Genomic DNA, 15,355 nt, shown 5'->3' on the forward strand with positions numbered 1-15,355 from the left:
AGGGAGTCAGAGTTGCTGGGAGGAAGGAAGGCTAAGAGAATTCAGCACAGCAGAAACTCTGGGGCCAGGGATGATGGTTCAGGGGAATGTTGGGAAGGAGCTCCGTAGGTGTGAGGGATCAAGGTGTGTGACTCACACTTATTCTTTTTCTCTTATTAGGAGATGCTGTCCATGCTGGGAGACCAGAGTAACAGCTACAACAATGAAGAATTTCCTGATCTAACTATGTTTCCCTCCTTTTCAGAATAGAACTGTTGGGGTGAGGATAAGGAGTAGGGGAGAAAAATCACCATTTGTTTTCAAAAAGCAAATCTTTCTGTAAACAGAATAAAAGTTCCTCTCCCTTCCCTTCCCTCACCCCTAATGTGTACCCCCTTTCCCTTCTGACCTTTCCCTTGCCCTCCTGCCTCTCTGAGATAACATTTATAGAAGAAATGGAGTGAATCCTCAAGGCTTTGGGGACCCTTTGAAAAATTGAGGCTGGGTGAGGTTAAGAATGCCTTTCCTTATGTCTGCCGACCAGAAATTTGTGCAGAGATAATTTGTGCGAGGGTCAAGGGGCAAGTTGGAGAACCTGACATCCACTGTTTGCCTTGGATACTATGTCATGTTTTTGTAAAGAAATTCTGACTAAGGTCAGGGAGAGAAGAAATGTCCTCATATTTGAGGACCATGAAACATGGTAGGTATATATGGGACTTTAGGAAGTGAGCATAGGCTCTTTGTGCTGCCTGTGAGCAATTCCTCTGGAAAGAAATATGAGTGAGGAAATGAGAGAGAGAGTGAGTGTGTGTGTGTGTGTGTGTGTATATGTTTGTGGGGGCGCATGCACGTGTGCATGTCTGTCTCTGTTTCTCTCTCCCTATTAGGGAGTTATGCAAAATTTGTCCCAGATTTTATCTTTGTCTTTCTGTGTATTTTTCAAAGAGTCCTAAGGAGTTAAATCTTCCAGGTATTTTCCATTTAGTATTGCAGCCAAAGAGTATTTAAATAAATGTCTTTGCTGCACTTGACATCTATGCCCAGCCAATATGCAACCGTAAGCAAATATATAAAGTTTTCTGTTGATATGGTTGGTCTGTCATTGAACATATTTAGTGATAAAGCTGGGTCATTCCGGCTTTTGGTGCTCTCACCTTATATGGAAGATCTGCAAACGTTACAGAAATAGGCTGGCAAGATAAACACTTTCAGAAACCCCATACTTGGCCGTAAGGATAATGCTGCATTTTTCTGTCAGAATCACATATGATGTGTGTTATGTAGAGGTTATTTCTGCATGGAAACTCAACTTCTTGGATTAGCAATCCCAGTGAAATTCCTTACTGCTGGAGTTTAAACCAAATACCAAGCCTTCTTGCAAAGTAGCCTCTTTCATCGCATTCTCAAAGTATCCAGTCTGGCAAGAAACTGAGATTCAGGTCTCTTCTGGGCCTATAGTTCTTTCCTCTTTGCTCCCTCTCCAATCTTGAGATTGGATTTTGCTTTATAGTACAAGTGTAATAAATCCATGTGATAGATGGGACCTGGACTCCCATGCCAACAGGGTCACTTAATAATTAACTATAGCCATATAAATGTGGATACAGGTTACTACTCTCACTCTTTACCTTCCTCAGGTAACAGTCATGTGTATCAGCCTTTTTTTTTTTTAATTGGCTCAGGCCAGTGTCTTAAGTGCAAGACTGAATTAATAAGGAGAAGACATATTAAATGTAGCCATAGGGGACTGAGGAGCACAGATGGCCTTGGAGAGGCTGAGAGAATGTCATTACTGGGTATCCCTCCTTTTTGTCTCCAGTCTGGTGCCAGGTAGTGGAGTGGAAAAGGAGACAGTTTATTTTTTTATTCTATGTGCACACATACAGTATACATATATATTTATATCACAATTTAAGAAACCAAAAAGTTGAGTTTCCAATGAAATCTTTGTTTTTTAATAATCGACTTTTTAAATGTGATCAGGACTATAATATTGTACAGTTATTATAGGGCTTTTGGGGAAGGGGAGGGGAGGGAGAAGATGCTCTGGGGGTTTTGTTTCTGCTTTTCCTTCAGGGTTTTATTTTTGATTGTTTTGTTTTGTCCTTGGCCATTTCTGTACTGCTGGCATCTGTGCTGAGCCTTACAGTGGCAAAAATAATGACATGTAGCAAAGATTTTAAAACAAAATATTTTTTCCTTTTGTAAACTTGCTTGTGTTGTGTGATCTTGATTGTGGCTTTATTATTCCTTTCCAGCTCCTAAACAACAAACACCCACAACTAGTTGAATTTGTAGCTTGAGCTCCAAATATACAAACATAAAGCACAGTGTGTCTGTAATTTCAGGAAATCAGAAATCATAGGGCTGTGATCACTCAGCATTCCTTGGTTGTCCTCCTGATCCTGACTCATTCTGAGTAAAATCAGCAGGGACATCTGACCATGGGATGGTGGTTGGGGGATTGCCCTAGTCCTCGGGAGAGGGGGAGTAGGGCACATCTGGATTCCTTCCCCCAGTGTGGCATCTTCTTCTGGATTAAAAGGAATTAGGGATGGGGAAATTTAAACTATTCAGGTCTGGACCTGGTTTCCCTCTAGGACCATGTGGTTCATTAGTAAATCTTAAAACCCACAGACATAAACCTGTGTTCTTGACGGTCTATGTTTGTAATCCAGCTAGAAACTGAATCTAGAGCCCATGTATTATCCTTTCTGTTCAAAGGACCCTCTTTTCCTCTTCCCCCATATCTGTTTAGGGAAGACAATGGAGTTTGGGGATGTGGTTTAGGGATTGAACTAGACTCTTATGATCTGTCACATGCCTGGATATTGGGGGAAACGTTTGGAGAAGCTCATATGACTGGATCTGGATCGGGGATTTTAATAATTGGACAGCTAATGTTCATCAGGCATCCCACCATCTGAGAGTTTTAGCAACAAAGAAGTCACATGAGAGTTTGTCAGTGCTTATGGCACTGATTCAGGTGCTGTCATCAATAACCAGGATACTGTTTTTGGTTACTTTAGAACCGGTTTCATCTGGACTTTCTGGGCATATCCTTCCTCAGCAAAACCATATTAGGCTAGGAGAGCTTCCTGCCTGGAAGCAGTGACAACTTTTAGCCAACAAGCTTATAAAATATAAATGATTTTGGAGCCTGTGGCTTCTCATACATACTGTTGTCTAGCCTTTTGAGTTTATTCCCTCATCCCTGATGTAAGTGACAAATTCAGACACAAGGTTGAAAACTGAGGTTTCAAAATTGGAGAAATGGGTAATAACAGGAAAAGGGCAGGAAGAGATGTAATCCCCCAATGTAATAAATAACATATAATAAAGAAGAAAGATGGGGGAGACCAGGACTGTTTCCTTCTATTTATCCAACAAAGGGAAGGTAAGTCCCAACTTGAGTAATGTGTATTGAGGCCTTTTTTTGGTCTGCCTCAAGTCATGTGAAACTAAATAGCAAGTCTCCACCCTGGCACACACTCCGTATGCGCACAGAAACACTGCAAATCTGCTGCCTCCTTTCCTCCTCCCTAACCCCCCTTCTCTCAGCATTTCTGTCCCCGCCTCCCTTCCCTATCCAAATTTTCCAGCCAGCAGCTGGAGATGACTTCCGCAATCCTGATGGAATAAATCCACCACCCCTAGTCAGCCGCCCACATTATCCACACTTCCCTGCCGAAACGAGCCCAGAAAACAGATCCCCATCAGCAGGTAAAGTTTTCAACTTCCTACATCTTTTAGATTCTCATTCCTGCCAGTTTTCCATTTTAGGAGTATTAGGGATGTAGTGACTTGGGAATCAAAATGAACTTTTTAGGCTGTGTGGATGAAAACAGTGATGCCCTTCTTAGGTCATTTCCTGGCCAAAAAAGATCTGCGTGGAAATCGTTAGGATTCCTTCTATGATTTGTATATATATATGCATGGTTGTTAGTGAAAGCAAAGAATATAAGGAATCCTTTGCCCATCCCTCAAAAAGTGGCCTCTCTATGGAGGGTTTTCTCTTTTGGCCAAAAGTACCGAAAGGGTTAACTGACTAGTGGGGAGGAGGAGTGGTGCAGGGAGCTGGTGGGCTCAGTACTTCCTACTCAGAGACATCTCAAAGCCCTTAACACTCCAGATATTAAATGTCCTGCTGGACATTTTGCCAGTTTGCAAAGATTACAAAAAAAATGGGCTATAAATTCAAATATTATGCAAGCTGTATGACTTGCTACAGACTAAATTGTTCTTAAAATGGAAGACACATAATTCAAGGCACTGCAAGAAGTGAGTGAAGCTAGAGTAAACTTCTGAAAAGCCGTGCATTTAATGATCATAGAACATTGCTTTTCTGTCTTAATAGTCTTCTAACAAACTTTGGTTCTGAGGCTTTATGTCTTGTGACTCGGTCACAGAGGTTTTTTGTGTCAGAAAAGAAAGGAAAACCTTCCTGCCCACAGCAGCTGGTTGAGATTAGGACAGTTTCCTGCCTGAGGGGAGAGCAGGAAGAGAAAGGAGGAAGAAAAACACAAGAAGAATGAGGAGACAGTAAACATCTCAGAGAATAGCAAATACTGTCAACTCTTCCCTTGTCCTCTCCTGGCAAGATCTGGAAAACTGTCAGAACTCAGACAAAGAAGAGAAGAGTGCCTTGAAGAAATGATCAGGAAGCAAAACTTAGCTGGAAATCTCTCCTTTGTGTATTCTCCAACCCTATTCATCCCGCCTTGCACTCACTCACCTTGTCCATCTCCTCCAAGTCTGCTGGGGTCACTGGGGGAGCCAGGTGCTCGGCCCATCCTGATTGTCCATTTTCTATCCCTTTTCTGGTTGTCTGTGCAATTGTGTGTGTGTGTGTGTGTATGTTGATTCTCCCTAGATCAAAACACTTGGAACCAGATGTATCAGCACCCCATCTGACCCCAGACCCCTTCTGACTACCATTGTTTGTTTTATCATATGGAAATCACCCTCAATTCTTTGTCTACCTTCCTCATAAAGCCTAGTTTTCCTTTGCTTTGTGGTTGGGAGGAAGGGATTCTTAACTTGGGTCCCCAGAATTATTGTGTGTGCATACATTTTTCTGGTGAGAGGGACTAGAGTGGGTTGCAAAATTTTGTTAGCTTCTCAAAGGAGTCTTTGACTCCCAAAGGTTGAGAAGCACCTGTCTGGGAATATGGCTCCAGTTATTTCCTCATCCCAAGTCAGGCTAAGAAACCCTTGGCAAATGGAAGAGTCTCTCCTAATTATCCTTTTCCCCAGAATGTGGGGGCTCAAGGTTCTACTGCTGCTGCCCGTGGTGAGCTTTGCTCTATATCCTGAGGAGATACTGGACACCCAATGGGAACTATGGAAGAAGACCTACAGGAAGCAGTATAACAGCAAGGTACCTGGGGACCCGGAGGGGAGCATGGTGGGAGGGCTGGAACCTGAGACCTCCAGTCGTAGCTTCCAGACTCTCTTCAATCCAAATACTTGAACCACTCCAACCAAGCAAACTTGTCCTTGTTCTTTAGCTCTTAACATATAGTTTTCCTTCCTACTCCTCAACTCATCCTCCATCAAGTCCTATCCTTCCTTTTTTTTTTTTTGTGAGGAAAATCAGCCCTGTGCTAACATCTGCCAATCCTCCTCTTTTTTTTTGCTGAGGAAGACTGGCCCTGGGCTAACATCCATGCCCATCTTCCTCCACTTTATATGGGATGCTGCCACAGCATGGCTTGCCAAGCGGTGCATCAGTGCGCGCCCGGGATCCGAACCGGCGAACCCCGGGCCGCTGCAGCAGAGTGAGCACACTTAACCGCTTGCACCACCAGGCAGGCCCCCTATCCTTCCTTTTCTTTGTAACTGTCTTATATTTCTCTTTTGGGAAGACTTCTCAAATTAATGCTATTAATCTATAAGCAATTTTTCTATACATCCCTCCAGAGCTTTGCATTCTATTTATATTTGTTTACATATTTATTTTTGCATGTTATTAATCCCATGGTCAGTTCCCCAACTAGACTGTAAACTCTCTTTAAGTTTCATCTTTTCTTCTGAAAACCTGCACAGTATTACATACATAACTTTGCACACAGGACACAGTCTATGCTAGTACTGACTATGCTCTGTTTAGGTGGATGAAATTTCTCGGCGTTTAATTTGGGAAAAAAACCTGAAGCATATTTCCATCCATAATCTTGAGGCCTCTCTTGGTGTCCATACATATGAATTGGCCATGAACCACCTAGGGGACATGGTGAGTTGCTCCTCAGCTCCTGGCTTCCTGCCCTGCGTGCCTTAGTTCCCTGCTTATGCCTGGCCTCTTTCTTTTTTGTCCCAGACCAGTGAAGAAGTGGTTCAGAAGATGACTGGACTCAAAGTACCCCCCTCTCATTCCCGCAGTAATGACACCCTCTATCTCCCAGACTGGGAAGGCAGAGCCCCAGACTCCATTGATTATCGAAAGAAGGGATATGTTACTCCTGTCAAAAACCAGGTACCCTCCTTACTCCTGGGTGTGAGTATGTAAACTGGCATGACCTCTTCCTTTTTCTTCTTTGTTCTTAAGGTAGGAGGGTACCAGGAAGGGGGGGGCAAAGAATTAAGGTACCTCTCCCCATGCTAAGAGAATATAGCCTATTCCAATATTTAACTCATCAGCTATTTTCGTACATTTAGGTTGTCCTGGTTTTTCTTTTTTTACAAATATTGTTTCTGTAAGCACCCTTGTGCATATATTTTTGTGCACATGTACAAATATTTATGCAAAATAAATCCCAAAATTGGAATTGTTAGGTCACAGAGAATCCCTTCCAAAAAAGTTTTTACAATCTTACATTCTTACCAGCTTGAGAATGTCAGTTTTCCTACAATGTTAACAACACTGACTGTATCAACCAGATGAACGATTGATTTAACATTCATTCAACAAACACTTATTTTCAGAACCTACCAGGTATAGTGCTAGTCAGTAGAGACTCAAGATGACTAAGACATAACCTGTGACCTCAAGAAATCTTCAGTCCTAAAAAAATAGAACAGGAGGGGCCAGCCCAGTGGCGTAGTGGTTAAGTTCGCGCGCTCCACTTCAGCAGCCCAGGGTTCGCAGTTCGGATCCCAGGTACAAGACCTACACACCACTTATCAAGCCATGCTGTGGCGGCGTCCCACATATAAAGTAGAGGAAGATGGGCACAGATGTTAGCCCAGGGCCAATCTTCCTCAGCAAAAAGAAGAGGATTAGCAACAGATTTAGCTCAGGGTGAATCTTCCTCACAAAAAAAAAAAAAAAAAAGAACAGGAAAGAGAGAAAAGTTTACAATCTAGCTGAACAAATACTACTAATAATAGCTAGCACTTTTTGAGAGATTATTATGTCAGAAACTTATAAATCCTTTACATGAATTAACTTTTTTAATCCTCATAATCCCGTTAAGTACATTATTATTATCCACATTTTAAAAATAAGGAAACTGAGGCACAGGGAGGTTTAGTAACTTACCCAAGGTTACCTATCTAGTGGGTTGCAAAGCCAGCTCTACTCTGCTTTGCTATAGCTAACGGTAACAATAGTAACAACAGTTATCAATAGCAACAATAGCAATAGAACAATGCAACAGGTGTTAAATGAAGGGAAATAGGGAGACTTTGCAGCAAAGGGGACTTGTGTCCTGGACTTTATAAAATGTATGGAATTTCATCAGGCAGGTAGAGGGAAGAAACAACAAGTGTAAACAGCAATGACTGACAGTTTCTCTGTTATGCCTCTCAGGGTCAGTGTGGTTCCTGTTGGGCTTTTAGCTCTGTGGGTGCCCTGGAGGGACAACTCAAGAAGAAAACTGGCAAACTCTTAAATCTGAGTCCCCAGAACCTGGTGGATTGTGTGTCTGAGAATGATGGCTGCGGAGGGGGCTACATGACAAATGCCTTCCAGTATGTGCAGAAGAACCGGGGCATTGACTCTGAAGATGCCTACCCATATGTGGGACAGGTGAGACTGTCCCACACAATTATACAGCTCCTCCTTCCCCAGCATGATATTGTTTTCTGTTACCCTATCTTGCTTTCTTGATGGGATAATTTCCCACAGAAGGCCAAGAACATTCACACAATCTGGGAGAATTTAGGGAGCTTAGGCTACCGTAGCTCCTATCTGCCCCTCTGCCCTGGAGAAAAAAACAGGACAGGTTATCCCATAGATCTCTGAGTAGGTCTCTATAACCCTCAGCTCAACTCCTCCACTCCCATCACGAATCCCTAAACCTACCATGCTAATTTCATGAATCATGTGTCTTTATTTTGTATGACTTCAGTGTGAGTTTTGGGAACATTTAAGCAAATTATGTAAGTTAACATGCTAAAGTATAAAATGAGAGAAAAAACAAGTTGTTTCATATTTATTGTAATTTTAGAGATCAACTCACTTCTTCCTATAAGATCTTTTAGTAATAGGAAGGAGATCTGAGGGCTTTTTATATACATGGGGTTGATAAATAATATAATATGAGGCCTTTGCAACAGGGGCCTTTGAAGCAAGAATAGCAAGTTTGAGTAATAAAAATAATGGCTACTATGTGCTAAGCCATGTGCTTAGTGCATTTTCTCACTTAATCGTCATAACAGCCCTATAAGGTAGACTTGTCCTCATTTTATCGGTGAGGAAATTGACGCTTCAGGAGATAAAACAGCATACTCAAATTCATACCACTAGAGATGTAGCAGACTTAAGATTTATCTACCAGATCTGTTTATCTACAGTAAATATTCCCAGGCATATGTTCTATACACATGTGCAAGAATTTCTTTACTAGAATATAAATAATACCTTGGAACAGAATTGTCTGAGTCTTAGGGTATGTGCATCTTCTACTTTACTAGCTAATGTCAAATTGTTTACCAAGGTATTTGGAAAAATTTATATTCTACCTGCAGTGTATAAGAAATCCCACTGATTTACACCTTCAGTGAATTGACTATTTATGTTGTTTGTCTATTTTTAATTAGGTTTTTTTCCTCTTTCTTACTGATTTTTAGGAATTTTTAAAAGATATTTGGATACTAATACTATGTGTGTTATAGATTGATGTTTGTCTTTTTACTCATTTTATGAGGTCTTTCAATCCAGAAAATTTCTTAATTTTAGTGTAGTAAAATTATTAATCTTTTCCTTTGAAATTTGCACTTTTAAAAAAATCCAGTAGCAATGAGTTTTATTCATTCATGTTTAGTCATCTGAAATGATGTCTGGCTGAAATAAAATACTCATTAATGTAAATGATTGAAAAATCCATTTCACTGGATACTCAACAACCTACCGAGTAAAGTCACTTCAACACATGCTCATGACATTGGCCACATCAAAACAGTACTTTATTTTTGTAAATTTCATCCCATTATTATTCCATGTTATGGTTTTTTAGCTTTGATGGATAAGGCAGAGAAATTGGAGGTTGTACCTGGAAAAAAATTTCTTTAATCCGTGTACTATTTTCAGAAATATTGGGTCCCAAGTCCATGTTTGAACTCTGGCACTGCTACTATAAGGTGCAGCATACTAAAGCTGCCCTAACAGATTAGCTTTTTAATTCTGAATACATCAGGCCAATTAGTGAGATAAACTGAACATGGCAAAATATTCTTTTTTGAAAAGTCAAATATTCTTTTGGCAACTTTCTGTTGTCACTTGATATCAAAAAATTAAACAAATCCCAACAGTATATACAAAAAACAGATATATGTTTATAATTTTTTCCGTATTGCTTAATCCAGACAGCCAATTTAAAGATTTGTGTAACTATATTAAAGAAAAATAAATACTATCAGAATAGTCGATCACTCATCCATAGCTTGCATCATTTATTCAGTACTATATTAACCAGTTTGTTGAGAGAGACTTTAACTAATAGCTCAGAGACTCTAAATAATTTAAATGAAAATTACATAATATTTGAAACCTTCTTTTGGAATAAAAGGAGAATTTGACTTCTAATTTCTGTTCTTCTGCCCCCTCAAATGATTTCTTTTCAGCATTTTAGAGCACTGTGGAATGATTTTGGTCTCATAATCAATTAAAATGAAGAATTAGCCATATAAGACATATGTTCCATTTTTAACATTATGAATCTTGGGCCACTATTCTCTTGTATCTACTTTATAGTTTTTAAAAACAGTTCTTGTCCAAAACTGAAAGAACTTCTCTTCTCACAGGAACATGTGAATGAATGGAGGGACGTAAACAAAAATAAAATTTAAAAAAGAAGAGATCTGATAGGGCAGCAGCCAGATAATATAGTAATTTAAGTTCATTCCAGCTATAATGCAGGTTATTCTGACTTTCAAGTATCATGGCATGGCATCCTTCGAAATCCATTCCGAAGATAATTTATTTTACTTCTGGATCTGTGCAATTTTTGGCACTAGGAGGCATCAAGGGTTTGGATCATATGGCAGAGAACAAAGGAATCTTGAGAAATTATTAAGACAAGAGTCTATTGTAACTTTAGAATATTATGTCAAATGCTGCCAATATGGATATTTAGATAATGTATTCTTGTAGATGCAGCTTTAGGGCTTCGAGGGGGTCATGTCTGCTGGGAAAATGAATTGCCAAAAAGACTATACCACCCTGACGTGGGTTGCCTTTAGATTCCATACATGTGGCTTGCCAATGAAACATATCATTTTTAACTATACCTGCAAAACATAGTGTTAGAACTTCAAGGGTGGGCCGGCCCCACGGCTTCAGCGGTTAAGTGCGCGCGCTCCGCTACTGGCGGCCCGGGGTTCGGATCCCGGGCGCGCACCGACGCACTGCTTCTCTGGCCATGCTGAGGCCGCGTCCCACATACAGCAACTAAAAGGATGTGCAACTATGACATACAACTATCTACTTGGACTTTGGGGGGAAAAAAAAAAGGAGGAGGATTGGCAATAGATGTTAGCTCAGAGCCGGTCTTCCTCAGCAAAAAGAGGAGGATTAGCATGGATGTTAGCTCAGGGCTGATCTTCCTCACACACACAAAAATAAATAAATAAATAAAGAACTTCAAGGGCTAAATTGCTAAGTTCTTTATTAATTTGTTTTAGTGTCATGTTATGTGCTTTTACCTCTGTCTCTCATGACAGCACAAGAGTCCAGCCAAAACTCTTTGCCTTGCACTAGTTCCCCTGATACATGTGCATAGGGCCCGGTTCCTCCCTCTAGCTGGCCCTTGGCATTGGCCTCCTCCCCACACAGCAGCTGGTGTCTCCCTGCCCTCTGAGGCTCACATATACTACATGGCCAGAGACGATTTGTGCTTTTAAAAAAATCCTATTTCAGAAATTTTTCTCTACCCTGAGGTAATAAAAATATTCTCTCTCTCTCTCTCTTTTAAGTTTTATGGTGTTTCCTTTCATATTATGTTTTTAAATCACCCGGAGATGATTTTTTTATACGTAGCAAGGCATCCACTTTTCCTATTCTTTTTTGTAGTTGTCTAAAATGGTGAGGAGAGAACAGACCCTCTCTAGAGACTCGAGTTTGCTTGCCCCTGTTAGTTCACTGACATCACTCAAAACATTGGTAGAGTTTCTCTCTCACCAATTCATTGCCTGTTGCTCTGTCCTAGTCCTATTTCAACCTTGTTTTTTCCAGGATGAAAGTTGTATGTACAACCCAACAGGCAAAGCAGCTAAGTGCAGAGGGTACAGAGAGATCCCTGTGGGGAACGAGAAAGCCCTGAAGAGGGCAGTGGCTCGAGTAGGACCTGTCTCTGTGGCCATTGATGCAAGCCTGACCTCCTTCCAGTTTTATAGCAAAGGTAAGGAGCTGTTCCTAGAGAGCACAATCAACCGTCTCTTACAATGTGGGCTTGGCAGCTTCTCCAAGAGCACTGAGCATTTTCAGTACTTAGTTTCCATATTCAGACTGTCTGCCAGAGAGAAATTAGCAGCCGCCACAGCACAGAGCATCTCTGTCATAAACCTTCCTCACTCGGACGGGATTATATAGAGGGTCTCCTAGGCTGAGAGATCCACAGGGTGGCCCTTGGATTGCAGAAAGTTTCACCTTTGACAGTTTGTTTCCTAGGTGTGTATTATGATGAAAACTGCAATAGCGATAATCTGAACCATGCGGTTTTGGCAGTGGGATATGGAATCCAGAAGGGAAACAAGCACTGGATAATTAAAAACAGGTAATGATGGAAACACTACTTTTGTCGTTCAATCACTCTCTTAACACTCAGCCTCAACTCCAACTTCCCAATCTTCCCTTCTCTCTCTTAAATCAAAGAAAGTTGCCTCAGACTTTTCCATTCTACCTTCCCAATCAGAGGCTATTAATTCTAACATTTAATGGTCAGACAATAGTATGTAAAGCACATATTGGGCAGCTTGCTCCACGTGCAAGGTGCTTAGTCACGTACACAAACAAATGAGCAGGATGTCTGCCTTCAGTGATCTCATAGCCCCTAAGAAAGACAGACCTAACTAACCAGAACATAAAGTAGCACCAACAAGCAGCAGGAGCTTTGGAATTATATATTTTTTCTTTCTTTTTTCTCTAATGTGATCAATTTCTTAGGGAGGTTTCCATCCTCAGTCTGTCTATAAGCAGTAGGGAACAATGTAAAAGTTTAATGTCCCTTTGTGCAGCTCTTTGCCCTTCCAGATACACTTAGGATAGACATGTATAAGGACTCACCAGGGGCCAGCCTGGCTGTAGTGGTTAAATTTGTGGGGTTACCCCTTCAGCGGCCCGGGGTTTGGATCCTGGGCACGGACCTACACACCGCTTATCAAGCCATGCTATGGAGGCATCCCACATATAAAGTAGAGGAAGATGGGCACAGATGTTAGCCCAGGGCCAGTCTTCCTCAGCAAAAAGAGGAAGATTGGCAATGGATGTTAGCTCAGGGCTAATCTTCCTCACACACACACAAAAAACTCACCAAAGATTTTGAAATCTGCAAAGAGAAACGCTTTTCAGAAAAGAGAGATGAACAACAACAAAAAATTACTGTTTCCTTCCCTATTACTGGAAGAAATAAAACTACAGGGTACCTTGGCTTCCCATTTCTCTTTAGCCCCTGTGACTTTGGGGGGACAGATCTATGAGAATTATACTTTTCCTTTCCTCATTGGTCAACACCAGCCTAGCAGCAGCACTGACTAAATTTTCTGTCCTTGGTGCCCTTCAAGGAGCAGGAGTCCCTGACTCTGGGGAGTTCACAGCCAAAGCAGTGGTGTAACCAAGTTGGGCTGCTACCTAGAAGGCTGGTAGGATAGAATGCGAGGCTGGGAGTTGCTTCAAACATGAAGCAACTTTTTATATCACGGTTCCAACTAACGGTGAGCCTGAACACCTTTCTAAGAAGGTGTTCCTTCTCCCACAGATTATATCCTGTGTTGTTCTTTTCTCGACTCCCAGTCCCAAGCACTTACCCTGTGCTTTCTTGATCATGTGCCAAGGGTGGAGGGCTGCATCCGAGAGAGCTGGGAGGAATAAGGGGCAAACACAGGTAGGATCAGGATCACTGGGGACCCCTGGAAAAGGGAACAGAGGTAGAGTACTGGTCTTAAGTAAAATGTATTGGGTAAGTGGAGAATTTGCTGGTTGGAGAAAAAGGACAGAAAACTCATGAAAACAACTTAGGAAGATATATAAACCAATCTCCCCTCTCTCTCCGTCTGTCTGTCTGTCTGTCTCTCTTTCTCTCCCTCCCTGTCTCTCTCTCTAGTCTTCCATTCTCTTCACTTGTTTCCTTAGCAATCTTATCCATTCTCATAGCTTCATTCATCTCTCCTGTGGGGTTTACTCCCAAACCAAGATCACCAGCTTCAGCCTCTCTTGCCTCTTTCTTATGCTCTAGACTCACATTTTCAAGATTACTCTTCCTAAAACACGAATCAGATCATATCACTCTCCCAATCAGAAACCTTCAGTGTCTCTCCCACTATAATGGTCACATAGTCAAACTCTTTAGCCTGGCAGCAAAGATAATTCAACCTGATCTCAATCTACCTTTCCTGTCAGGTGTCCTATTTTTCAGCCACATGATCTCAACACATGCCTATGCTTTCCTGCCTCTATTACTCATTTCATACTCCTCCAGGGGTATCCCATTTCCACAAGTCTAAATTCTATTCAGCCTTTGGGCTCAGCTCAAATGCCACCTCTTACATTCAGCCTTCTTTGATCCCTTTGATCAGAAGCAATCTTTCCTACCTTTGAGACCTATAGCATTATGCCTTCTCTCCATTTCTTGATTTGAAACTCTTTAAAGGTAAAAACAGTCTTATTCATTTTTGTATACCATCAGTACCTAGCACAATACCCAGTGTTTTAATGAATAAATAAACCAAGAGTACTAAGTATTTTCCTTGATTGGTCCTACAGCTGGGGAGAAAACTGGGGAAACAAAGGCTATATCCTCATGGCTCGGAATAAGAACAACGCTTGTGGCATTGCCAACCTGGCCAGCTTCCCCAAGATGTGACTTCAACCAGCCAACCCCATCCTGCTCTTCCATTCCTTCCACGATAGTGCAAGTACTGATGTACTTTGGAAGGGAGTTGGTGGCCTTTCTTGAAGCAGATGTCATGATACAGAGATTGTCTGTTCAGTTTCCCCATTTGTTTGTGCTTCAAGTGACACTTTTTCTACTTTCCTTCTCTCCACCCAAGGCCTTTCACTGTGGCCACAGTAGGAATTTCCCTAACAGGTGTGCGTTCTCAGGCTAAGAGATGTGACCACAGCCTGCCCTGACTGTGTTGTTCTGGGGCTAACTCTGTGCAAATAGTTAGAGGCTAGAGATCTTCAGATAGGCTAGATTCTCATTCACAGGGACTAGTTAGCTTTAACCAATCTAGAGGACTAAGATGACCTGACTTCTCAGTTTCCAAGTTTACTTCTTCTATACCCTCAAGGTAGAAATTTCTATGTTTTTCACCCCAATTCATAAATCTATTCATAAATCTTTGGTGCAAGTTTACATGATACAAGAAATGTGTTTTCTTTGTCCTTCTTTGCATTTTTAAAGTAAAGCAAGTATTTATCTCTTGTCTGTAATTTAGTAAATAGCTATTTAGTAAACATTGATTTTGTGTTGGATACTGTGCCAGGTGCTGGAGACAAAAAGATGAATAAAACATATTCCTTATACTTGATGTGCTCATAGTTTGTTTGGAGAGACTGTCATATAAACAATTCACTCCTAATTCATTTATTTGTTCATTCCTTCAACCAACATTTATTAAGTACTTACTTATACTAAGAACTGTACTATGTTTCAGGGATTAAATGGATATAAGGAGACTTCAATATTTAATTCTATCTGTAGGGGGACCAGATTGACACATGAACCTGGGTCTTGAAAAATATCTAAGGCCCTTTCTGAGGTTCTAGAACCTA

At 41.2% G+C, this 15,355-nt stretch overlaps 2 protein-coding genes across 6 annotated transcripts in view; both read left to right on the top strand.

Moving 5' to 3' along the window:
• ARNT (aryl hydrocarbon receptor nuclear translocator) overlaps nt 1–2,191 on the top strand; it is a 63,261-nt gene extending 61,070 nt beyond the window's left edge. For all 4 annotated transcript variants that reach the window (XM_087443758.1, XM_087443762.1, XM_087443764.1 and 1 more), the window contains one exon: nt 160–2,191. In XM_087443758.1, coding sequence (XP_087299884.1) covers nt 160–249 — 90 coding nt within the window. In that variant the 3' untranslated portion in view covers nt 250–2,191. The remainder of the gene's footprint in view (nt 1–159) is intronic.
• Nucleotides 2,192–2,331: 140 nt separating this feature from the next.
• On the top strand, nt 2,332–15,130 carry CTSK (cathepsin K). 2 transcript variants are annotated; one of them, XM_004435974.3, is made up of 8 exons: nt 2,332–3,705; nt 5,239–5,362; nt 6,095–6,217; nt 6,302–6,457; nt 7,733–7,951; nt 11,597–11,762; nt 12,032–12,137; nt 14,342–15,130. In XM_004435974.3, the coding sequence occupies exons 2-8, from the start codon at nt 5,240–5,242 to the stop codon at nt 14,439–14,441; spliced, it is 993 nt and encodes a 330-aa protein (XP_004436031.1). In that variant the 5' UTR covers nt 2,332–3,705; nt 5,239; the 3' UTR covers nt 14,442–15,130. The 2 variants fall into 2 exon arrangements, with proteins under 2 accessions (XP_004436031.1, XP_014647269.1); XM_014791783.2 differs by having other exon boundaries at nt 2,332–5,362.
• The last annotated feature ends 225 nt before the right edge of the window (nt 15,131–15,355 follow it).

Source organism: Ceratotherium simum, chromosome 2 (assembly GCF_057802395.1).
Source record: "Ceratotherium simum simum isolate JZ-2026a chromosome 2, ASM5780239v1, whole genome shotgun sequence".
NCBI classification, from domain to species: domain Eukaryota; kingdom Metazoa; phylum Chordata; class Mammalia; order Perissodactyla; family Rhinocerotidae; genus Ceratotherium; species Ceratotherium simum.